Raw genomic sequence first — 25,735 nt, 5'->3', positions numbered from 1 at the left:
TTATTCGTCCTTATCCGAGAAGACTAGAATATCTATCCATTTCTTGATTTTAGAAAGGTAGCAATTTCTCCTCACTTATTTTAAGACCACGAGTATTGGTCCGACCGGGGCTCGAACCCTCGACCTCCCGCACAACACAATCCGGCGCTCTAACCAATTGAGCTCGGTAACCGGGAGGTTATTATATCCGCAGGTAAAAAAAAACCGTTTTGCGGAAAGATATCGAGCGACCGCCGGTTTTTTAATAAAAGTGTACTTTTCGTAAGCTCAATGTATAATGATTTGTCTACAATTTTATTTAACTTCCCTTTTTCCAGTTACAACAAAGCTTTAGAACAGTTAACGGTTTCCTGCTAAAAACATTCTTATTTGGGAAAACTAATTATGACCCAGTTTTCAGCACAGTCCACAAGAATAACTACACAGGTTACCACCAGGCTGATCACAATTATCTTCAACCACAGCTAGATAAAAACAATGATATGGATCTCTCACGTCTTCACATGCCAACAATCGCTTTTGTTCAGTGTTATCTGTAGAGCAGAGAAACGAAAGAATTGTCCATCTACTTTTAAGTATGTCACAGAACGTGACAAACTATGCCAGAAGAGTATAAACTTGAGACTTTACAACGAAAAGTCAAAGAAACTTCAATTGCGGCGCTCTGTGTTTCAAATCTCTAAGGAAGTAGCTTAATAAAAAAAGAGAGACGATGTTATTTTATGGTAATGATAGGCGAAATCTTATTCTGTAAGGAACCGTTAGTTCAAAAGGAAAACCAATCCCACTATTAGATATTTCAAAAATACTAATAAAGTCCTCATTGTTTTTTCTTACCCATGGAAAGTTGTCGTAGAAAAGTGTTTGAAGAGAGTTCTTTTTGATGACCTTTCCGTATTGCCTTAGGATTCGTTCGAGAGATTAAACAGTACAGCACGAATACAATCAGGAGCGTGTTGAATGTCTTCATTGCAAATAAATCTGTAAAGAAAAAAATATAAGGCAAACTTTAAAAATCTTCTTTGAAATTTAACAAAGTTGTTGTTGCAACAGCAGCTGATTGCCTTAAATTTGCTCTCACTAACAACTTTGTGATAACTATCGTTCAACTTACAATGAAATGACAAGACCAGAAAATTGAAGTTTGACAGTTGATACCGAATTCCTCCTCAAAGGCGGGGAACTGCTGAATGCAAATATAGTGTGCTTACGCTCGGTAATGACATTAAAACGATTTCAAATAATCAATGATTCATAACAAAAAAACAAGTAAGATAAGGAGGCTTAACACTTTTCACATAGTCATATTCAATAAAGTTTTTCATACCTGACATTAAAATGTTTTCTTTTGGTTTCAGACCTTGCATGGCTGTATCTCTGATTTCCAGTAAGTTTCATGGCCACCTTAGCATAGTTGGTAGAAGTAAGTTACATCGGAAGACGCGTCGGTGAACTTCTTTTGTAGCTCCAAATAACTCCTCACAATAAATAAAAAAAAAGAAACACGAAATTCTCAATGGAACCTAATCCTACTATGTAGATATATCACCTTAACCATTAAACATGGCCTAGCCATATGGTTTTTTTGATTGTTTTGCTATCCTCAGTATCAATTATAAAACAACCCTTGAAGTTTATTGATGATGCCGCAAAATACAAGTGATAGAGTTATGGAAATGCAATTGCTCATGTTTTGAACACTGCTTTATTTTTAGACAGGCCGTAAACAAATCTTCCAAGGATTAAATCTACTGCGAAGTCCTGAAAAGATAAGGGCTTGCCTCTTAATATCTTTAAAAACAACTCCCCCTCCATCCAGCGATATGGTAGCAATTAGGTCTCCAAAAACAATGCAGGTAATTAGCCGAAAGATGTTAATGTCTCGTGTGGACATGGCTGCAGTGTTTTGCGATTCTATGCGGGAATCGTAGCATAATTACCGTTTGTATTAAAAGAGGAAACTGTTGGGCGCATTGCTTTCATGGTAAATTGATGAGAAGTTTCTTGTTACGACTGTAGCTACTTTATCGAAATTTCCTGAAAAGGTTTGATTGATATGTAATTTGTTTGTTCCGTAATTTATTTTAAAAGCTATTTTGCAATGAAGATGACCGCAGCCCAGTTTAATCCAACAAATAAATCATGTGATCAGCTACGATGAAATGATATTGCAAAGAAAGAAAACAATTTTGAATCTTAATAACTGCACATGTCTGAATATTTAATAACTACATTCACCGACCCTGACTCTAAAATGTTCAGAGCCTTTACTGCATGATATTGTGTTTTACTTTAGCTCACTTGTTTGTCTTTTTGTTTTGTATTGTTTGTTTTTTAAAAGGAAATATGGCTCCAGACTTTATTGGAGGTAAACTCAACCTCACCCTTACATTACTGAGTGGATCACCACTCCAGCGAGGTTGAAACATAAATCTTTCCTTTGAATGTCACGATTGATAACTGCAAGTGCAACCGCGATATTTGTAAAGAGTACGAATGGACTGATTCATAATGAATCCGTAAGAGCACAGTAATGGCTTGATCGTAAGACAATGAATCCGCTACAGCACACTAATGAACCGATCATAAGACAATTCATCTTCTACAACTGTGGTTCCAGCATGTAATTGATAAAGGGAACATATTATCGAAAGCGCAAACACAGCTGTTGGTAATCTAATCAATTAAGGCGGAGCATACTGTTTCAAAAGATGACGCATGATCAGTCGACCTCATACGTAACGGTGCGTTGTTGAAACGCAGCAATCCACATCGCCAGTGACTACTTCGTGACGCAAATGATGATTATTTCATTGACATGTCTTGCGAATTATCGTAAAATCAAATCATTACAACAGATTATCGATTAGATTACTAAGGTAAAGAAACCCGTGACGCTTAAAGTGCACCTAAACCCAAATATTTTTCGCTTAACGAAATAAGCGTATTTTTGGGAGTATTTCCAGGCAAACATTTTTTTGTTTGCTCAAATCTTCAATTTTCTGTGCCCAGTCAAAATATGGAAAATCGGCCCCCATCTTGGCTCACGACCGAGTTTAAAGAGGAATGGTTCTAGCGGGTAATGTGACATCAAATCGAGAACACGAAAGTCTGCATTTCACACATTTTCACTTGTTTGGGAAGGTTGTCGTCGATATTGTCCGAAATAGCCCGACTAGGTGTGTTGTATAAGGAATGTATGAAGCGCGATACCCTCTTGCAAATTTCGCACGTTCCTGCATCCTCCTACAACACACTAAAGACATGTAATTCAAGATAAATTGTACATGAACCGATCATGTTGGACGGTCTCAAATATTACATATTTTCAGCGCCCTCACTCAATCGCCTATATAATCTTTGTCGAGCCTTGGCGCAGCAAACAATTCACAATTTCTTCGATTTCCACTCCCTTTGTATACATCACCATTATATGAGCTAAACAAGCGTTATTCTGTTCAAGAGAGATAACTTGTTGATAAAACTGCAAGTTTATGAAATGAACAAATGTTTTCATATTTTGATTACGGACACCCGTTCTTAAAGGCAAAGAAAATCAGAAAGGTGGGATGGCGAAAAATCAGTCTATAAAGGTAAAATTCTCATCCAAGCAAATGATTTCCAAAATGAAAAGGCACCGCACGCCGGCGCGAAGTGAGTGTGAATATTTTCACAAGACAATAATTACCTGTATCGCTTCATGCTAATAACACTTAAAAATCCAACCAGTCTTCAGACTGGCTGGAAAAGTATCTTACAGAACTGATCTCCTGCTTTGTCTGGATAACTATCACTGTTTTTGACAATTCTGAAGGCGAGGGCGACTGAAGAACCACGATCGCGCTTCGTAATGACGACCAGCTAAAGTCTGCAAACAGCACACAACTCAAAACAAAATGACTCCCCTGTACTGCTATTTGTTAAGACGCGGTTTTAGTATTAAAAGCCCATTCAAAGGATCAAATATAACAAACAAGGAGAAGTATCATGGATATTTTCCAATTTAAAACCACGCAAAAGGCGGATGTTACCATCGAACTCAGTCTACAAACACATGGAAGCGCTTGGCAGCCTAAAGTTGATGACCACTGACCACTGTGACGTCAACAAAACGCATTCCCACGGTGTCGCTATCTGCTTGTCACGTGTAGCGCCTTTTTTTCCGATCTCTTGACGACCTGTTTAAAGTTTAATTCTACGCGACATTTTCTACTCAGATAATGAATTATATTATCATTTATTTCAATTTTTAATTAACTTGTGCAACCGCTACTTGGCAACCGGCTGTAATGGTTTTGACGTGCAAGGCCACGCCAATAAAGTTACCTTCAGACTGTAGATATTTGGGGTTTCGACTTTCACCGTTACGCATCCTTCCAATTTTTTCCCAACGTTATAGAAACCTTTGATAGAGGTCAGTCGCACATTTATTTATTTTTGAACGATTTTTAGGTGACTTAAGTTCAAATATCCACAGACATCTCGACAAGCCGCTGGCAAAATAAAAATTGTCACTAAATTATGAAGAACGAAAAACAATTAATTATCTCTTCTTTCTCTGGTAAAAATATGTGCAGATGTTAATATGTTTTGCAACTGCAAATTTCACGAACACGTACGGAAAGTAAAATCTCTTTAAGACGCATCATCTTTTGCAGCTCCTGATATCTTTCGTCGGATTAGTAGTGGCTCCGGAGCAGGCTTTCATTCGATTAAATAAGCTTGTTAACGTGAATAACTTCTATGCATAGAAAATGTTAATGCTGCTATGTCAAACCACACACAACTTCACCATAGAATCGCATAGCTTAAAGTAAACACGCGCTCTGATTGGTCAATACGTCAACCGGAAGAGAGGGTATTTAGCGTGGAATCGCCCTAACGCATAAAGCGATATAGCTGACGTGAGTCGCTAGCAAAAATTATTGTTACGAACGTAAATACAACTAGTGCTACGAAAATATGAACAAATATGAAGAAATTTATAGAAAACGAATGTCTCCCAAATTTTGAATTGAAATTGAATTTTTAGAAAATTGGAGGAAACCACTCACGCTCAAAAGTACGAGAAAACGCATAGCAAAAAATCAAACTGCCAGAGACGAGGGAAGAAAGCCAAACGACAGTTCTCGCCGAGGAAAACCAAACAAGCGTTACGAAAGAAAACCAAAACAGGTATCAATGCCGAAAAGGGTCAAGCATCTTTTCCCGAAATCCGAACCATTGTAGCCTATACAGACGACGAACTGGCCTCTTTTAGATACAACGTGGTTTCAAAAAACACTAGACGGCAAATTCACGAATTCGAGTGGTCGCAAAACTGTCATCCAAGCGCTCAGTGATGATTTCGATCCAGTGGAGATATCAGAGCTCACTGGCCACTCCAATCCGGAATCCATATCCAGATACAGCGATAATCCTCTGGAAAAACAGCGGCGAATGTCGAATAAGTTGGCCGGTTTCAACCCACGCCAAGCACGACAACTACCAACGGCTATTCAAGTCATGCTTTACGGGAGATTGTTCTCAATAGCTCAGCCACGCCAAGCAACACAGCAGCTACTAGTGAACTTGACAGCAATGCCAGTCGTTCTAGTTACCTGATGGCAGGAGCAGTTGGCGGAATGTTTACTGGAGTAACTTTTAATAATTCTCCAGTAAATATTTCCATAAACTTTCAGTACAGCATTGACACCAACGAGCGACTCCCTGCGATGAAAGAAAAACAGTTAAAGTTGTGACTTTTAACTGAACTGTTTTTCGCCAGAGTTTACCGAGAAATTCCAGTCTTAATCATTATATTTTGAATACACTTTTTTTACAACTGTAAAGCACTTACCGGTTTTTGTAGATCTTGCTTTGATACCGGAACGCTTGAAATTTTCATTTCGATGGAGGATTTGACCATTCAGTTGTTGATTGTCGGCGCCACATTCTGCCAAGGGGAGTGGTAGCAGGCAAATCTCTGTCTTAAATAACTCCGTATTGTGTACTTTAAGTTTTTTTACTGAAGATTGTAAAATGTGAGGCACCGCTTTCTCCACGAGTTTGAAATAAAAGTGGTTTTCATTCTAAAAATATCTTGTTCCCTCTATTCGCTAGATATTGACACCTGACTTTGAAAGGGTTTCCATTGTTTGCGCACTGGCGTGGCGAACAAAAATACAAAACATCTGGTTTCGCCAAGTGATTTGGTGGCTTTAGCTATGTGATGCAAGAAAAATTCTCGAGGTACAATTAAAATTGTCGACGGTTCAAACGTGAGCGACTTACCTTGCTTTCCATTCCCTTAACAATGACAGCTCTGACAGTTGACTTTAAAATGGCTTTCTTAAGGGCGCGCGTACGGAATAAAAACAAACAATAACATTGCCGTTTTAATTTCTTGTTTTCTTATTTTTATTCTGTTATGCGATTCAAGAAAAATTCACTACCTGACTCGTGAATTCCACGTTAAATTTCACTTGAAAAATCGATATCGCACTCATCGCTTCGCGATTCGTGCGATATCGGTTTTTCGCGTGAAATTTAACGTGGAATTCACTCGTCAGGCAGTGAATTTTTCTATAGTATCATGGCCCTAACTTATGACACTGGAATTGCTTTTATCATTATATGTGAAAAAAATTCCATTAACTTAGGTCTACCCTTAGTTTGATCGCAACGACTGCCTGCCGTTACAAAAGAAGGTTAATGATTTAAGAGAATTGATGTCCAGCAGTGTTCAAAATTTTGAAAAAAGAATTTAAATTTTGTCCAAGTGACTGCGTTTTACTGGTAGCGCTTGGGCACGTAGAATTGGCATTCATGTACAGGTGTTCCTTTTAGATTCAAGGTTAGAACATGAAAATTTTAAAGATCCCCCTGTTTAACGCGGTAACATACAGGATATATGCCGATTTGCCCAAAAGCGCCATTCTTCATCCCATTTTCAATTTTTTGAGGAGTATTAGTATAGCTTTATTGAGACTTCGTTTAACGCCAATTGGTAGTTGAATGGACCGCTGCAAAGGTGTTCTCTTTAAGTAAATTAGTTTTGCATTACTCATTACGTGTTTAATTCAAATTCAGATTCTGAACTTTAAAAAGCATGACATTATAAAGGGTGAAGCTTCAACAAAAGAGTCCATTAAGGCCATAAATCGTTCTTCTAACATGACAATAGAACACGAAAATGAAGAGAAATAAATCAAGTATCGTAGAATTTGAGATGTTCGCCGAATATATTCAATAAGCTCCTCATAAACGCAAATTGCAAAAACAGACTATTGCTGAAGTGCCATGCGAATACGTCTCAACAAATCTATCATAAATCATTCTCAAAGCCTCAGAGATAAGCTTATTAATTCATTTATAATTAAAAGCAATAAATCATATCGTCTTCCTATTCGAGGAAACATAATGATTTTTGATATCTCCAACAATCACGCGTTAATGAAAAGGGAGAGAAAAAAAGAAATTTAATGTTAGTTCAACTGAAAAATTATTGCGGTTTCATTTTAACGTGTTGAGGTCACTTCCAATCAGTACACTGAACTATTAATTCAAAAATGTATATTTAGGGTGAGTTGCAATTGTAATATTTCGCATAAGCAGTTGACTTTGAGCCAGAGGAAGGCAAGTTTGCACGCAGAGACAACTCTTAGGTACGTGAACAGTTCCATGAGAAGTAACAAATTCGTGTCCCCTTGATTGTTCCGTTCCACTCATGAAGTGGAGTAACTCGCACGATGTTTGTATTTCATAGCTTGCTGTCTTGGAGTCAGTTTCTTTTTTCGTTGAAAGGTGGAGTTTCATGCTTTGTATTTGGGTGATTTTTTTCTCCCTCCTACGGTTAACACAAATATAATGTATTTTGAAAAAACAGATGCCAACTTCCCATACAAGTGAATTTCTCACCAAAATATTATTTTACGTAGTACTTAATTGCGATGAAATTTGGTTTTTCCTTGCTACTATTTTCCCTCTACTTTAGAAAAGGTTTGGAATTTTGACAAAAGTGGCAGTTTTTGTATTATTCTTACACGATATTTACAATTAAACTCTGATTGCTTACCCATGGATCCGTCAGTTCAACCATCCTTCATAGATATGCTTAAACGTGAATATTTACTCTTAAGCTGTAACAGTGTCTCTAACTTTGCCCCACATACTCTGATTTTGTTTTCACGTTAATGAAACTTTTAAAATGCTAACATCGCAAAGCCTAGTAATTCTTTTATGGCTTAAAAAATCAAGAAACCTAACCCTGTTTGGAAGAAGCTGTATACATCCGACTAATCGCATTGGATTTGTTCCCTGTCACGTAAGTTTTCACCGACAAATATTGGCAACACCTACTTGAAACTGTCAACGCGAGGTAAAACATTTATTCAGACACGCCAAGAATCAATGAAAATTTTGAATTTTGCCAAATGTAAATTTTTTGCCAACAAAATCATTTTAAAAATGGTTTTCTTGATTTCAATAACGCGTCTCCGACATGTCAACATAGCGTGAGCTTACAATCAGAATTTTCTTTTGGTCTAAACTGATATCTGCTTGTACCTTTCATAAAACATCTTAGGAAAAGGATCACTCTTACTCCAATAACTGCTCGATCAATCAAATTACTAATCGGATGTAAAAGCGATCTTTCAGCGATTGGCTGAGTGGTTTTACCAAGCTAGATTGCTTCTCCAAAGTAATAAGATGAGGTTATGAATGAGACGATAAAATGATTTGTTCGCAAAATACGACAACAGAGACAGCTAGAATGAAATAATAGCTGAGAAGTAACTATTAATTATCTAGTCGTAACTATATTTTTTTTCAACCTGATTGGCTAAGAATAATGTAGTTTTTAGGGTAATAGAGCAGAAGAGGGGTAATCCATTCCAAAAAAAAAAAGAGGGAATGAAACCTTTTAGTCGGAATTTTATCAAACTTACGGGTGTACTATCTTAAAAATAATCAAGAGGAACAGGAAAAAAAAAAAATAGATCATGGCCGAAACGAGCAAGTACTTTTTGCAGGGATTCAAAATGTCATTTTTGTATGTGATTCGAGCGTCTGGGTTCTGCTTACAATTAATAATGAAAGGCTTTCTCGCGTTTTTTCTCAAAGTTTTTTATGCTTATTATGAATATAAAACCAGTTTATCTCCTTTTGTTTAATTTGGAATAGATGAGCACTCAATTTTTCATAAAGACTAAAATTACGCTCGCCTCAAGGGATCTACGATTTTGCTGATCTTTTTGAAAAAATTTACTTGTGGTTGTTTACTCCACACTGCACTTGAAATCCTCCGATTCCCCTAACAAAATACATTTTTTAATAGGAAAAAAGCTATTGACTAGAGTCTAACTGAATATTCTTGTTAGTACATAGGCTGCAATCATTATGTCTTGCAATAATTTTCCAAAGAACCATTGATTTAATTCTCTCTCTTCATTTCACAGAATTTCCTAAAATGACAGATTTCAAAAGGACCGTTACAGTCTTTTTCTTGCTGTATTTGGTTTCCAGTGGCTTGGGAATGTCTCTCGTAAGGCGGGACCTGAAGGAGAATTCTGGTGCAGCAAGATTTCTCAGTGCACTGGACAAACGTAAGACATTAATGCATCTATTTATCGTCAATTCCATTTGCTTTACTTTTATCTGTTACAAAAGGACCAAGATGATGAATAAAATGACCAACAATTGTCGAGTAGTCTATCATGATAATCACGAGTTGCGAGGAACTCGATAATTTAGATTCTATAGAGTTTTGTAATTTCCTGATTTTATAATCAAACATTTTAATCGGTCCGTAAACAAACTCTCTATGTCCAAATGAAGAAAATGAATAGCACAGTTTATAGTTTCAGTTTTTTTTATCTGGTAAATCAAGTGACTATGGGCGAACACTGCTTTTGAATTTTTTCTGTTGTTTTTTAATTTTCAGAATTTTTTTTCCTATTTCAATGGTTTCTCCTTTTTTAATTCTTCAGGAACGGAACTTTTCAAACGTTCTGATTGTCAAGACACAAACCCTGATGTATACTTCTGCATGTTCGCAGCCTTTGAAGAGCAATCTTGTGAAACGTATGGAAGGGAGTGTGCCCTTTCTTGTGGATTCTGTTAGAGCTTTGCGTGATCAATTCTCATGAAGAATTGCTGAAAATCCACAACTGATGTAAGCCATGCCTCTGATTTTTATTTACAACAGAACTTCTGCTGTATGTGAACTTACTGGACCCGCCTGACACTATTATATGGCAAAATATAACAATAAAATATCATAAGTCAAAATAAATTTGAATCAAACAATAAAACGTCCCCTGGAACTGATGATGATCTCCGTCAATCATTGCTTCTCTCACCAAGAATATCAAACCATACACTGACTATTTTTCATGTATCTGTCATAGTCGCACTTCATCAATAAAATTGCGAATGTTCTGAGTCATATATATGAAATAAACACTATAGACCCCAATGATATATATATTTTTTTAATTCGCTTCTTGCCCCTTTTTTTTCGGTTTTTATCCTCCTACCGCGCCTTCATTACAGTCTTCAAACGTTTGCTTCAAGCTTTAAGACAACATATGCTTGCCGACAAGTAGCTCAAAATTCCTGCTCTTCTTTTTTCTCTTGATCATTGCCGTTGGGCTTTCAAATCTCTTTCATGTTGAGCAATTCCAATTGTTGATCTAAGGCTCAGATTTTGAGACTTTGTGCTCAGATTATGGATAATTTTCTCAATCAGTTTGTGCTTTGTCGGAATATAAAGTCCTAAAACATTTGAAAATCAAGGGAATTGATCGGGACAAACGTTTGACACATAATAATAAGAGAAGATGATCAAGGCACGAGTTGTTCATTATTTTGTACATCAATGCAGAAATGAATAGTCAATGCGTTAGTTTAAAGTCCCCCCGCCTCAATTTTGCAGAGAACGCAGAGGACAAAACATCCTGTGTTTACCCAATATTCAAAAGTATAATAATTACTCTAGCTGCGTCTTTCTGCCGTACTAAAACCCTAAATAAATTATCCTGAGGTGTTGCTCCCAAACGAACTCATGCATAGTCAATCATAAGGAAGGATTGATAGTCACTTTCTCTAATTTGTCAATGTTTTGGACCAGAGTACCCTTTGTTTTGACCTTCACGAATAGGCAAGCTTTGTTAAACGCAGAGGGAGGTGAGAGCAAACAAAAAGTCGTTAAAGTTGTAAAGTTTATTCTAGTTTGCGCTTGGGGGAATCGTTAACGAGAGATTCAAGGGTTCCTTTCATCTCTTGCCATTTTCCAAACAGCTGCTTGACAGGTAATTACCCTTTTTCTGCAAAGTAATGCGGCTCATCAGGATTCAAAATATATTCCTTTAAAACGGCACCGTGGGAGATGAGTATCATTGGTCTAAAAATCGACCGCCTTGCGATTGCTTAGCTGATGTTTTGGAGCTTAATTAAATGATTCGTGGGAGACTGTTGATTATGAAAGAAAATGTGTATCAGAGTCATTAGCTAACAGAACTGAATTTACGTTGAAGCCTTCTAAGGGTAAAGTTTTAATAGTTTCTATAATTATAATAGTTAAAAGTAGTTAAAAACTGATAGGAAATCGCGCGAAGTCATATGATATATATCGACATATACAACAATACAAAAAAGGTTTGGAAATATGCATAAACGTTGGCACCATTGGTCGGATATCATGATGGAAAAGCAAACCGATCACGGAAAAACTAGGGACACGTGTTCACCATATAAGTTTGCACGGGGAAAAAGAAAGCTTTAAGAGGGCTTTCTGTGAATTTGCTTATTTAATTATACTCGTTTTTCTATAATAAACATTATTATCATTTTAGAATTATTATCATTATTATGTACATGCTGTTTTTACTTGTATGTAGTTTAATGCATTTTGTACAGTTTTTCCCCTTTTTTCTCCCATAATTCTTGTTAATATAATTTATAAACCTGTAATTCACCATTCTCTGCAAGAGGTTTGAATAAACGTTATTATCATTATTATCATTATTGTTGATTAAGATAATTCTTGAGTCGGTGGACAAGAACTAACCATAAAAAATTGTGTTATTTTCAGCCAATGCCGTGACAAAAGACCATCCTCTTTAATCTTTGGTAAGGGAAGTTCAATTTTGTAGGAAAATATGATAAGAAATGTGGCGCCAGTTTGTGAATAACACAACACTGCATGGCATTCCACATGTCTTTACAAAGTGCCGCGTTTTCATTCGCGTGATATGGCTGTTGTTGATTCTAGCTTCTGGTGGTTATTACATTTCTTCTGTGTACAGAGCTGTTGAAAAATACCGTAGTCGTCCAATAAAGACTGTATTAAGCACAAAACATCCTGAAGAGATTTTCTTTCCAGCGGTTACGATCTGCCCTCTTAACGTATCTGCCAAAAGCAAAATAAACATGAAAGATACAAATCCATTGTTTGCACTAGGCGGCTTAAACATTACGTCATGCGCTGTGACGTCACAAGTGCGGGGATATCGTGCGTGTGGATCATCACTTCTTTGCTTACAAACCAAGAATGACTCAATGACTCTCTTACCCAGTTGTACAAGTCGATACAAACATGATTGGAGCAATGCGATGAGGAAGTCAAATCATCGACTGTATATCGAAAGTTTCTACCAATACTACAGCCAAAATATAAGCACTCTGATTAGACCCTTTTGCAGGTTCGGTAGGCAAGAGGCAGAATGCTGCGATAAAGAATTTTCCCAATAGTATCCACCTGGGGAATATGCTACACCTTTAACTCAGGGGCCGATGGTCAGGTAAAAAAAGTGGACGTTTCTTGGGTAGCATCGGGATTGTCAATTATTCTCGATACACAGACACACGAGTACACCTATGGAAAGAACTCAGGAGGATTGAAATTTTTGGTTCATTGACAAGGCGAGTACTTTGATGAATTTGAAGGAGTTAATGGGGGCCCAGGACAACATGTTCTTATCGGCCTTACACAGAAAACAGTAAGTTCGATATCTTTCATAATAATAAGACTTTGAACAGAGCGAATGTTTTATAAGTAACCAGACTATTTCAAATGAAGGTGATGTGTCTCTTGCTAACTTAGTTGAACTAGCCATTCATATATTTGATTTAAAGTTAAATTTATGGAATTTTCTACTTTGAGAGAATAATTTAGTGTACTCTGTAAGCATTGAAATTAATTTTAAAATAGTAAGGTCCATAGTAAGTCATGCATGTATTGCAACATATTTTAGTAATTTAATTAGTGTCAGTCCCAATTTTAGGGTTTTAGTGCCTGTGCTATGAAAATATATTTTAAAAAAAACACATAATAAAAAAGCTAGCCGACCTATTCTCAGTTCAAGAACTTACAATCACCATATGCTACAAGGTGTACCAGGAAAACACTGAGAACATACTCCATATATTCAATGGAGGGATGCATTGAAGAATGTTAAGACCAAAAGATTGCAAAGATGTGTGGCTGTCGACTTCTAGGCCATGAAGGTAGGATGATGATCAAGTGCGTGTCTACTATTAGAAGATAAAATAACAAACCAATTTAATCCTGTTTGTATGGACAAAGCAGTTCAATTCAAATTACAGCATGAGACTATTATTTCATCCAGTTTCATCGCTCGACCTGAGAGTTTCCTCCTTGGATGGTTAAAATGAAAATTCCGTAAGGATTCTATTAAATATCCAAAACAGAAAGTAAAGATTCCCTCGTTTGATCCTTAGTTTCCTACCTTTCGGTATTTTTTGTTTCTTTTAGGTGTTTGGTTTTTGTTTTTGTTTGGTTGATTGGTTATTGTTGTTGTTATTGTTTTTTAATCCCACTCACCTTCTTACTTTATGATACAAGGTGTTCCTTTGGCTCCCCTATGCAATTCGCCTGAAGAAAGACTCTGCGTAAATAACGAAATCAGTAAGTAACAGAAAGTAGTCCAGCCGTTAGCAAGGATGGGCATTTTCCACATTTGGGTTAGGTTAGGGGTTCCGAATGCTGCAAATACATGTGTAGTTGATAACATTACAGCTAAAGTTCAAACCATTCTCTAATTCTTCGTTAATTCTTCGTATGAGTGCGATCCACACTTGAGGTTGCCATATCACAAATACTTTGAAGTCTCATTCATTCATTGGTTAATGAGTTTTCAGTGTACTCCCAGATCAAAAGTGATAATGAAATATTGAAAAAAGATCAGGACGGGAAATTATATTGGTACATTTACTAAAGTACCATGACATTATTGGATTACTCTGGTTTCACATGAATTCAAACAAAATGTTTTAAACAACATATCACTGGCGAGAGACTTGGTTAGAATAAAGCACAAAAAAATGGGCAAAGAAACTCTAGAACATCGAATCTAGTGAAAGTTCTTCTCTCTCAAAAGACAGGTGGCAAAAAAATTAATTGTACTTTACATTCCAGAGATGTGAATGAAATGCAATTTTTGTTAGGGCTCAAGTTAACCAGCGTAGTATAAAGGGGTGGGGGGTAAGCTTCAAATAAAAATATGGTACTGTGTCGGTAGGGGAGTATAACAACGTAACTTGGCCACCCTAAAGAGTTTCAAAGCTGAAACTTAAGGCTGAAACTTCAAAGCTGAAACTCTTTACAGCGCTCAATTTTACACTATCAACTCAGTAGATAAAACCAAAACGGCCTAAAATAAAGACTGACGCATCATCATCGGCTGTCACTCATTGTTGAGTAGGGCGGCAACTTCGTTGGCGCAAGCACAGTCCTATGCGGTGTTGGCAAATCCCGCCACAGTTGGGATGGGTGAGAGAGTGGGAAGCTGTTGAAGAAAGTGAGGAGACTCTTATCGCACGACGCTGGCTTTGTTGTGGTCTCTTGTGTAGTCTCTTGTGTGGTTTCTTCTTCCAAGCGGTCGTCGATCATCTTGAGTGACCGACTTACATGGCGGCGCGAGGCCCGTTCGATCTTGAGCATCCTTCTCCCATGTTGAGATTCTGATGTTGCAGGCCTTCAGGTGCCGTCCTAAGCAGTCTTTGACACGCAGGTTGGACCGACCAACTCTTCTGCCTTGTGGTACAGTAATACACTGTCCTGTTTTCTTCAGTTGTGGTATGTTTTACTTCAGCGAAGTAAAATGTAGGTGTAAGTTTGACAATAGGATAGATCCACGCGAGCAGAATCATCCAAGACGGTGTTAGAAGTTTTGGTCAGAAGGCAATGGAGGCCATTGGTCTTGCCAGGGACATGTTGCGGTCAATGCTTATATTTGTTAGGAGAGAGGAAGAAATGGTTGGAGCCAGGTACTGTAGAAAAAATAAAAAATTAATCATCAACGAAGCAAGTAATTATTCCTATGATTATTAAGCTTACTACAAAGCTGTGAATTGCATTTAACAACAATTACGTCAGCCTCATGTTACACCGCGATTGGCAAGCATAACGAAAGAATTACAATAAGTTTTTATCCTTCCTCGTTATAGAGTCATGTAAGTTGACTGACCCCAAGTACCTGTACAGATCGTGAGAACCTGCAGGCTCCGTTATCGATGGAGCTATATTTCTTTGGGTAGTGGAAATTGCTGAAAAGAGTGAGACAAATGCAAAACAAGCAAACCATCAGATCAGAGATTGCCAAGTGCAAAAAGAGGCAACTGAACATTAGACTTATGTCCTCTTCGTCGAAGAATTGTAGCAACGGTCATCACCAATCCATTGCCAGTTGAACCAATTACTGCAAAAAAAATAAGACATAAAAACTGCACCCTCAAGATCCCTTCTGCATGCCCTTCAATAGTGGTAAATTGAAGTTTTTGAAGATCTACGCATGTTTTCTGGGCACTTACCCTAAAGTGTGAAACAATATGAATCCTTTTTACATCTTACTATATGATGGCATCTTTTAATAAACTGCTTTCTTTTAAAATGCGTACTTCCAAACAAATCTCGCCCGGTGGGACTGGTCTTAAGAAGGATATTACAAACAATGGGTCTATTTTGGGACCTGATTTCAAAATACTTTTGTTGTACAAGTGTTTACTTATTCTTAAATCACAAGGGTAAGTTCCAGACGTTCGCTGACGTTCCAGACGTTCCGTGATTCCTATCAATTCCGCAGGAGAAAATATGCTCTTCTATCTATGAATCAAAACACGGGGCAAAAAATAAAAAAAATTCTGGCATACCTGATTGTCTCATTGCTGCATCCGAAGTAGGTGGGACGAAGTTTGGCCTAGAATTTAAAACTTGATAACCAAGGGAACTAATAATCCCGTAATGCCCTTTCATAAACTAAGGGATACTTCAACACTTCCCTTTTCTAACCCGTTCCCCTTTTCTGTTTATGGTTGTTTTCAATCCCTTCGTTTAACCTTTTTCCCACCGTGATTCTTTAGATATCGTACTTTAGGCTATCCTAACCTATCCTGCCAACTGACAAGTCGCAAAAATGACATCATAAGAAAGTGAATCGAATCCAATTGTTAGCTCAACGTCTTTTACTGAGAACTTCGTAATGTAGGCTAGAAAACGAAGCCTAGTCCCACACATCAATAATTACAATATAGTTCACCCTTGTTAGTGTTTTTTATCGGCTTTTAAAGCTAAAATTTGATTTTCTGATCTTACAATAGTTTAGATTATGAGTGACAACTCTGATTAGTTCTGCCTACTACAAATAAAGGCAAGGTTTCGTTGTACAAGCACATGCAGTATTTTAATGAGATACTCGCCTAATATTAAGGTCCTTCGCTCTGACGAAGGGCTAACGCTCGAAACGTCAGCTTTTGTAATCATTACGGTGGCCAATTTACCATTTCAACTTTGTTGATATATCCAAATTATTATAATATTAAGGTCGCTGAGATGAAAGCATGATGTGAAGGATTCCAGGTTCTATCATCCATTTCAGAAGACATTGCTTCAACTCAGTTCCTTATCCCTCCTTGTAACAACTAGTTTATGGCCTTGTTAATTATTTTATTATTTCCTTTGGATGGGGTTATCTCTAAGTCTGACCAAATTACACGATGGATGAGCAAAATATGGCAACCAGGAATAAAGTAACTTTTGTCGAGGTGGATCATCAAATTAGTGGAGATCAAAAGATTCAGTGCAACCTTTTGTTTACATCATTTCTAATTAGCATAGATTTTTTAACTATTTTCCACCAAGAAAACAAAGATGTGATGATTTGAAAGAAAATATGCAGAGTTCAGGCTACTTAATAGTGTTATTTATAAATCTAGATCTTCTTTGAGATCTTAGGATTACACAGTATCCATTTTCACTTTTACTAGCTCACTTCAAAAAAACTATTAGTACTGTAATGAATTCAACTGGAATAAGCACAATTAGCTCCATAAAAGCAAAGTATGTTGTAAAGCTGAGACAATGGTAAAGTTTCGAAAGTCAAATGATCATAACAACGGTTATAACTTCGACAGGGTACCAAAATAATGAGGTTAAAAATTCACAATTAAATGATTTTGCCTTATGTTAACCTATTTTATAATCAAAGAATAGCTGTAAGAATAGATCCGCAGATCCTAAAAAGCTTTTTTTCGATCAAAAGCACTTGTTATGAATGGGTAACATGACGATTTCGTGCACTTAGGAAACTAATTAGGAAATCAAGAAACTCGCAGATGGTCAACAAACTGCATCCCAAGAAGAGTCCCATGTTACCACCAATCTCACCTAAAGAGCAAAAAGCCAATGAGAATGCGAATATTCCTTTGTCTTTAGAGCAGATTGTTAACGGAAATACAGTTTCCACATTCAGTCTCGGGTAACATTTGCTCGCATGTAAGGGAACACTTTTAAGGGGAATCTTGAAAAATTCTGGTCACATCCCTGCAAGCTAGTGAACTTTTAAGTCAAAAAGAAAAAATTATTATTCCCCTTCTATTAGTTCAGCAAATGTTTCGATAGATTTGGTGCTTTTTCGTTTTCTGGCGGCCTTAAAATACTTAAATGGTCCTTTACTCAAAGCAAACAGTTACCGGGGCCGAACCAAAGGGAATACGAGCTGCAATGTCTCCGTAATTACTAATATAATTGCCAACAAACAACTAATACGTATAGTACCAAACAATGAATTGCTGTCGTAAGCTGGCTGCTGTTCCTGCATCTCATAACTCAAAGACTTGAAACCAACTTGTAAAAGTACAAGATTATCTCTGACGAAAGATGAAAAACATTCAAACAATACATTATGCTACCAATTCCGCGCAGATTATAGAAGTTTTCTTCTTGAATCATTACTTTTAGTCTGCAATTCTTAAGACAAAAGATTGCTGGCACAACATTTAGACCTGAATTTTTTTACATTGAAACTTTGAAATACGGAATATTGTACATTTTTGCAGTAAATGGCTTGAACTCGGGGGTAACATGTGAAAGTGTAGGGTGATAGTCCGGGTTAGTGTAGTCCTGAGAAGAACTGTTTTCGGTGGTAGTGACTGACGTTCCGACAACCTATGCGGGTGACGAGGAAAGGTGATGTCAACAATCCCATTGCTGAACATCATCAACTTACGAACCACAATATTGACTGGGACTCTGCGCAATGCCTAACCTACAGCACTGACTACTTTCAACGATTGACTCTGGAAAGCTGGTTTACTAACGTAGAACAGACTCCCTAAACAGGTGTCAACTACTACAAGCTCCATACAAATGACTCATTCACGACATACACATTACAAACGAACCGAACAGAACGACCCATCTTTACCGACGGATCGAAACAGACCAATCACGACCGACTTACGTCACTTGAGTCTAACAGCCAATAACATCACGGCAAAACTGACCAATCATTTTACACGAACTGAAATACGAACAATTTGGATATATCAACAAAGTTGAAATGGTAAACTGGTCACCGTAACGATTACAAAAGCTGACGTTTCTAGCGTTAGCCCTTCGTCGGAGCGAAGGGCTAACGCTAGAAGGGCTCCGACGAAGCGCTAACGCTCCGACGTCAGCTTTTGTAATCGTTACGGTGACCAATTTACCATTTCAACTTTGTTGATATATTCAAATTATTTCGTTACCCCCACCGACGCAGCCCCAAACAGTTTCTTTAGAAACTATCAGCCTTTATTGAAATACGAACATTCTACTGACAACAACTATTCACTTGACTCTGATGATGACTTCCGCACAGGTTGTCGAAACGTTAGTCACCACCACCGACAACAGTCCTTCTCAGGACTACACTCACCCGGACGATCGCACTACACTTTCACATTGTACATTTTTCTTCTATAGTTTTATTTTAATTGATACTGTACTCCCAAAGAGACTCTCCTTTCCCAAGATGATGAATGGGTTAATGCAAACTGCTGACCAAATGGGGATTGGTTACCTTAAAATGAACTGGATCTACTCGAGGAGGAAGTAGAACACCTCTAGTTGTCTCATCCAACATGTTGACTAGACTCTTATGCTATTTGGACGGACGGATAAGACTTCTGCCATTTTACAGTGAAGGAGAGGGTAATTTTTATTATAGGAAAATTGATTGATTGACTAGAGAATTCTATTGTAAATCTTGTAGCTCAGATTTTCTTTCCATGCTAGAGTATGATTTAGAAGAAGTTTCAGACAATCCAGTTAAAACTGAAAAACCTACGGGCAGGGCAGATGATCAACTGTTTTTAAGTCAGATCCTTTACCTCTGGTACTGTGTATCGGCATAGTAACCAGACTTTATGAACGAGTCGGCTGTACCTGCATCAGGAAATTTCGAGTAGGACACCTCAGGATGGTGTTTAGTTTGAGAACAGGGAACTTGACAGTCGCAGTACTCTTCATCCACCATTTCTTTATAGAAATGCACAACAATTAAAGTGATAAACGATTCTAGGTCATTAACTATGTTTGCTCATTTTGGAATTCTTAGTCAGCACATGTGGTTTTTTTCCTGGAAAATGAACGAGCCTATCTACCTTGACGGGAGGATTTTTCATGTGCATATTGCGTACTGTAATTATGCGTGAAAGTAACTGAGAGGTATTCAAACAGGAGACGAAATGTTTCAAGTGCAATTCAGTGAGCTAGCTCTGAGGCTCCTTGACTTGTGCAGAGTCATTTTCATTTTAACTATCGGTTCTCGGTTGTTTAAATCGCATCGTATTGATATTGTATTATATAACCAAAAGTACTATTTTAAGAAATGTTAAACGAAAGAATATAACAAAAGAGTAATTAGGAAGCCTCCACAAGGTCTCTTTTTTCATTAGCACTTCTTTAATTTTAATGTCCCCTTCTTTCTACTTTACAGTGGAATGATACGATATGGTTCTGTCAGTTCAGGGCAGAGTAGCTTTTTCTTTGTTTATTACTCCAAAAATATCCAGATTACAACTGTATTGCAGGTTAACCGATTCTTTGTTGTTTATTTGACCGTATTGCATCATAAACGAAAATGGTAACACATTTTTTCTAGAACTGCTTGCGAGAAGGCCTTTTCCTTGACGCTAGTTGCAGCACAGAGAGTCGGATACCTCAATTTTAAAGTTGTCTCACCTGCTATCTGCTCAACACAAAGAAGCTCTTCGGATGATATACACCCGGGTGTCCCAGAGGTAACTTAGAGAGAAAGAAATGCACAAGCTAGTAATTTTCTTTTTCAAAGTATTCAAATTCTCATGAGCTCAAAGGCTTTTAGCAGATGTTGCTCGGTCTCTATCATTCCGCACTTAATATTCGACCCACCACTTTAAGGGTGGAGGGCATGTTCGCATGTGAAAAGAAGAATTTTTATTCTCACGTTAGACCCCCTTGCTTTGCTTAGCCATACAGTTTGTAACGAATGTACCTATAGTTGGAAAATAAAACGTGTTCTTCACGCAATTTTTTAGTAGGATTTTCAAGGCAACTCTATTACGTCAGAGGAGAAAAATGATAACACTCGTTTGTTTACATCAGAAACGAGGGCACAGGGTTAGTTGAATAAAGCTGAATTGTCATTTTTCCGAATCAAAGTTCGATGAAGCGAGTGAAATAAACCATTTGCGTACCTTTATAACCAGCGGGTCGACAGCCACAATAGTTGATAACGTTGTCAGCCAGACATTCATAAAGACATCCTTCTGTCGTGTACGTAAAATAGGTATTCAACTCTTTCTTGGTGCAGTTGGTTGCGTATGGCTTCTCAAGGTTCTGATACTGAAATCATTATTCATTTCGATCTTAAACTGAAACTATGCATAATTGTTTTTCTTTATCCAAATGTTGACTCTGTATTTTTTTATTACTGTTCTATTGCTGATTTCTGCACGATAGTTGTTCATGTTCATTTTGGATGACATCTGCTTCGTTACTTCTTCGTCTGGAGACGAAATACCCTATACGTTGAGATTGTAGTGGATTGACTTATACTAACTTAGTTATCTTTCTACCGCAACACAACACGACTGTTCGGATTTTAAGTGATCGAGCAAACTTACCCGTTTCTGGGAAAGAGAAATAACTACGTGCTGTCCTGGTCCCACATTGATTCCTTCCCATTCATCAATGTATTCACCTTGCCCATGTATCAACACCTTGAATCCTTCTGAAAATTTTCCTTGGGTATACTCAAGAGTTTGTGCGTCGAGAATGACTGACAGCCCAGAGGAAACTCCGGCAGTTTTCGATATTTTCACTTCATTGTCAGTACCCGAGTTAAAGGTGAAGCACATACCCCAAGGGGTTACTACGGGGACAAAATCTGCCGGAGAGCAAGCAGCGTCGTCCCAGCCGAATGTGCACAATGGTCCAATCATGGAGGTTGTATTTTGGCTGTAGAGCCGAAAAAAATTTTCAACGTCTAGACGATTAGATTGCTGCAGCATTACCTTTAAGAGAACTTGTTTGTATTGACTTTCGCAAAATGGCAAATCAGTTTCCAAATCTGCCGGAAAGCAACAACAAAGTATAGACAATCCGCAAGGCCGATTGCCCCGAACTTCTGCAGTCACAGCACATGTACTGATGTTTAAGCCGCTGGACGCAAACAGTGGATCATCATCTTTCATAAATATCTTGCTTTTGGTGAAAAGGTTGAGTGGGCAGATCGTTACAGCTGGAAAATCCATCTCTTTGAGGCGGTTTCTGCTTACTAAAGTGGTAACTGGTCGATCGTAGTATTTGGCGAAAGCGCCGTAAACGGTGGAAATATAATAACCACCAGAGCTCAACAACATTATCATCCAGATAAGGCGAATGAAGATCTGACGCCTCATGAAGACATATCGAATGCCATGAAGTGTTGTACCGTTCACAAATTCCCTCCAAATATCAGTCGATGACTGGGCATTATTATCACCAACTTGAGCTGATTTCTGGGAAAGCTTCTTTTCTTGCATCTTAGTCGTTGAAAACTCTGTGGTATCCTCTGCCATAGGAGGAGGTTTCACATTTATGTCAGGTATAGGTGCTTTTATTTCGTCTTCTTAAAGAAGATAAAAATGAAAATTAAAAAACAGGAAATGAAAAATGTAAGGTATAGTAACCCTGTTGAACCATCCATCCATCCAGAAAAAGGGAAATGAAAAATGTAAGGTATGGTAACCCTGCTGAACCACCCATTTTGAGTGTTATACCATTATTACACTGAAATAGTAATACTGTTAACCAATTAAATCTCCGAACTAAATTATCTACCTATATTATATGGATTGTTATGACGATCACAATAATAATGACTGTACAATCTGAAAAATTGGAATCTGCTCGAACGTTGCGGGGAGGGACCGGTTCATTTCTTTGCACCGCCGATATGTTTTTTGTTTATATACTATATGTTACTGGCAGGCAGGGGGTTTGTCGTAAAACCTGTGAACGAGAACTTCAAATTTTATATCATTTTACCTGGTATCAGTGGTTAGGAGGTTTAGATAGAAAGTAATGAATATGGACTTGTCACAAATCCCCAAAAATAAAGCAATTGTCGCATATATTGCAGTCTCAGAGATGCACTCAATAGTATGATCATACTGAGGGCACAGAGAACAAAGTCATCATATGAATAGGCAGCTGAGCAAACACTTCTTTAAAATAATTTTCATTTTTGAAATGGAATTGACTTATTCCGAATAATATGTGACTTCTTACCACTTTGAGTGTAATTGTATTACTTGTTATCCTTTAATCTTCAGATGCTTTCTCGTATTTTTTTTTTTTTTTTTTTTTTGCGGTTCTGCGTGTTTCTCGTGAGCCGCTTAAAAATAAATTACAGTCCTAAGGCGAATTCAAACAACTTTATTTGAATGTACGATTTGATTAATATGAACGGGGATAAAATTTGCGGCGAATTATCCTTGCTTAAAAGACCGAATTATCATGAGTGCTACTTTGTCGATAACGGATCGTATTCTATTTAAAGCAAAAGGGCCACTAATCTTTCTCAGCGATTTTAAGAATGAAACAAAGTCATCATCTTTCCTTAGATGGTGGATATTTAGAATATGTTGTTTGCTTTAAAAACAGAGGAAGGATCTTTCATTGTCACGTAAGGTGGCCCGTTTTAAACTTTTATTACACAGTTTCTTACACCAGAAAACATGTGCTAGCGTCTTTATTTTTATTCCAATACATTTAAAGCGTGCGATTGATAATTTGACAGGGAATCTCTCGCTGCCGCAGTGAAACTGGGCTCATAGTTACTTGACTAGATGGACGTTTCAGTAAAATTTCTCACCATAACTACTTTGAACTTATCAAGGGAACTACGCAGAAGCATCAATGAACCAAATGAGCTATGGCCAAGTGTAAAAGGGCCTTCAGGCGACAATTATAGGTCAAAAAATATGATGAAAATAAAAAAATGGTCTTCTTTTCCTCTCTTGTCAAACTTAATCGATTGCATGTGAATAAAAAAACTAACCTTTAAATCTATGGCTGCGATAGACGTAACACGTCGTGAGAAAACAAATTTCTTTACCCTAAAAGCTAACAGGGATTTTTTTTGGTGATCTCTTCACAGATTAAGGATGCAATTTTCCCGAAAGACTCATATAACGTTGGTAACGAAAAATAATTTTATTTATTTAAGCTACACACAAAAGGTTTACTACCAATAACCAGAATAGAATGCATAGATAATAACCTAATATCTGCATTATCAGTTGAAATATTTTTTCCGTCGATTTTGTAAAGATCTTTTTTTCCTGCAATGAATATCCATTTATGTTATGAGTTTGGCTAAAAAATCTTCAGTAACGACGGCTCGAGTGTTTGGAATATTCAGTAATAAATATTCATCAATTCAATAAATTTCCTATCTGTATCTTAAATTAGGTTGATGCCAAAAACATAACAACAGACAGGTACCTTGTTTTCACACTTTTCAGACATGCAAAGTTGAAATTAAGGCCCCCTCAGTAATCAAAACTATTTTTCTGTAAGTGAATTTCTTGCTTGATTTTACATTAAAAGGCGTAAAATAACAATGGATTTCTTCTACTTTTAAAATATAGCGGTTCAGTAACTAGATTATCAATCTATTTCTAAATCTCTATGACTTACCCCTTGGGAACGATGAAGTCGTATCGCTTGCCCTGGAGCTTGTTTGATTTTCTTTTGTTTCTTTCTTTTTCTTTGCTTTCAGAAACGAGTTTTTTACGAAGATTTTTTTTCCTTATTTGGCAATAGAACATTCAAATTTATGATAAAAGGAATCTAGGGGAGATTCAAACTACGGCGAAAACTGCCATATAGTATCATAATCTGAATTCCCCTTAACTCTGAAAAAAGCCCTTAAAGTGGGATTAGAGGATTGAGGCTCTTACTGACATATCAGAGAGACAAATGAATAAAGGCTGATAGTTTCTAAAGAAACTGTTTGGGGCTGCGTCGGTGGGGGTAACGAAATAATTTGATTATATCAACAAAGTTGAAATGGTAAATGGGCCACCGTTACGATTATAAAAGCTGACGTTTCGATGGTTAGCCCTTCGTCGGAGCGAATGGCGTTAGCCCCTCGTTAACCCCTTCGCGTTAGCCTTTCGTTAGCCCTTCGCTCCGACGAAGGGCTAACGCTCGAAACGTCGGCTTTTATAATCGTAACGTTGGCCAATTTACCATTTCAAATTATCAGAGAGACAGTTCCGTCGGTGACCTTCAGTAAACGATTCATCTCGAGGCCCATGGAAGTAATAACAGAGGAAAAAATCACTCCAGCGGTGAAAATGTTTACACGATAAAGAGGCTGACGTATGTTTAAATAATTATTAGGAAGCAATTGTCTTAACGATTGCCATCATATCAAGCATACTAGAATTGAAATTTACTTCAAATATATTTTGAACCTGAATTTACTTACTATTATTATTTTAAACCATTATTTTCACAAATTTTTAAAACGTTTTGGATCTAAAAATTTCACAAGCTTAATTTTTTGTGTGATGAGGTCGATCAGAACACAATTACAAAAATTAAAGGACACTGATTGGCTAAAAGTCGACTTATATTTACCAGTGAAAGCAAGTTGTTGACTTTACAGTTTATCTTATCAGCATACTGAACGGTGAAGGATAATAGAAAGTGCCATGCAATATTACAGGAAAAATAATTGGGCCCGCTTTACTGCTTTACTGATTTTAAGGCACTAATCATAGATAGAAGGATTAATTACTTTTCTAAATGAAAAACAATCGATCTGACCATCGGACGGCAAAAACATGATTAAGATTGAATATATGAAAGCGGTACCATGCCTTAATTGATATATGTATGTGAATGTGGACTTCTAAAGGCGCAAATGTTGTAGCG

General features: G+C 37.2%; 3 protein-coding genes, 1 long non-coding RNA gene and 1 pseudogene across 12 annotated transcripts; 3 read left to right on the top strand and 2 right to left on the bottom strand.

Annotated features, from left to right (window-relative positions):
* Positions 1-273: 273 nt before the first annotated feature.
* LOC111332002 (uncharacterized) lies at positions 274-6,567 on the bottom strand. 2 transcript variants are annotated; one of them, XM_088730549.1, is made up of 4 exons: positions 6,274-6,567; positions 1,328-1,478; positions 838-981; positions 274-533 (listed from the first exon to the last, which is right to left on the bottom strand). In XM_088730549.1, exons 2-4 carry the CDS (start codon positions 1,365-1,367, stop codon positions 397-399), a joined length of 321 nt encoding a protein of 106 aa, XP_088586675.1. In that variant the 5' UTR covers positions 1,368-1,478; positions 6,274-6,567; the 3' UTR covers positions 274-396. The 2 variants fall into 2 exon arrangements, with proteins under 2 accessions (XP_088586675.1, XP_022792989.1); XM_022937254.2 differs by lacking the exon at positions 6,274-6,567 and having other exon boundaries at positions 1,328-1,816.
* A 920-nt stretch (positions 6,568-7,487) lies between these two features.
* LOC111332037 (protein ShK-like4) lies at positions 7,488-10,311 on the top strand. Its single transcript, XM_088730550.1, has 3 exons — positions 7,488-7,646; positions 9,441-9,587; positions 9,972-10,311. Exons 2-3 carry the CDS (start codon positions 9,452-9,454, stop codon positions 10,103-10,105), a joined length of 270 nt encoding a protein of 89 aa, XP_088586676.1. The 5' UTR covers positions 7,488-7,646; positions 9,441-9,451; the 3' UTR covers positions 10,106-10,311.
* On the bottom strand, positions 10,100-24,874 carry LOC111332015 (acid-sensing ion channel 1A). Of its 8 annotated transcripts, none has more exons than XR_015990716.1 (9): positions 24,491-24,868; positions 21,430-22,415; positions 21,001-21,148; positions 20,507-20,569; positions 19,654-19,801; positions 18,059-18,150; positions 15,483-17,668; positions 13,357-15,276; positions 10,100-12,394 (listed from the first exon to the last, which is right to left on the bottom strand). XR_015990716.1 is itself a non-coding variant. In XM_088730547.1 (7 exons), exons 2-7 carry the CDS (start codon positions 22,363-22,365, stop codon positions 17,550-17,552), a joined length of 1,506 nt encoding a protein of 501 aa, XP_088586673.1. In that variant the 5' UTR covers positions 22,366-22,415; positions 24,491-24,868; the 3' UTR covers positions 10,100-17,549. The 8 variants fall into 8 exon arrangements, 1 of the variants encoding a protein (XP_088586673.1); XR_015990718.1 differs by having other exon boundaries at positions 13,404-15,276; XR_015990719.1 differs by having other exon boundaries at positions 13,829-15,276.
* LOC111332013 (acid-sensing ion channel 1A-like) lies at positions 12,154-13,019 on the top strand (annotated as a pseudogene).
* On the top strand, positions 13,375-23,856 carry LOC148724343 (uncharacterized). The gene is made up of 3 exons (XR_015990722.1): positions 13,375-13,491; positions 13,850-13,912; positions 23,688-23,856. It is a non-coding gene; the product is annotated as an uncharacterized LOC148724343 (long non-coding RNA).
* Positions 24,875-25,735: the final 861 nt, after the last annotated feature.

The sequence above is a fragment of the Stylophora pistillata genome, chromosome 8 (assembly GCF_964205215.1).
Source record: "Stylophora pistillata chromosome 8, jaStyPist1.2, whole genome shotgun sequence".
NCBI classification, from domain to species: domain Eukaryota; kingdom Metazoa; phylum Cnidaria; class Anthozoa; order Scleractinia; family Pocilloporidae; genus Stylophora; species Stylophora pistillata.
The sequence above is the reverse complement of the archived record's forward strand: the minus strand, read 5'-3'. Positions and strand labels throughout refer to the sequence as shown.

Bases quoted from the DNA above. Each gene is read 5' to 3' on its own strand.
- LOC111332015 (XM_088730547.1), bottom strand. From the start codon at position 22,365: ATGGCAGAGGATACCACAGAGTTTTCAACGACTAAGATGCAAGAAAAG. The intron at 20,570-21,000 runs GTACGCAAATGG...TTTCTCTCTAAG, and splicing joins TCGACCCGCTGGTTATAAAG to TTACCTCTGGGACACCCGGG. The intron at 18,151-19,653 runs GTAAAGGATCTG...ATCTTTCGTCAG, and splicing joins GCCGATACACAGTACCAGAG to AGATAATCTTGTACTTTTAC.
- LOC111332002 (XM_088730549.1), bottom strand. From the start codon at position 1,367: ATGCAAGGTCTGAAACCAAAAGAAAACATTTTAATGTCAG. The intron at 982-1,327 runs GTATGAAAAACT...TTTTCTTTACAG, and splicing joins AGAAAACATTTTAATGTCAG to ATTTATTTGCAATGAAGACA. The intron at 534-837 runs GTAAGAAAAAAC...TCTGCTCTACAG, and splicing joins TCTACGACAACTTTCCATGG to ATAACACTGAACAAAAGCGA.
- LOC111332037 (XM_088730550.1), top strand. From the start codon at position 9,452: ATGACAGATTTCAAAAGGACCGTTACAGTCTTTTTCTTGCTGTATTTG. The intron at 9,588-9,971 runs GTAAGACATTAA...TTAATTCTTCAG, and splicing joins TCTCAGTGCACTGGACAAAC to GAACGGAACTTTTCAAACGT.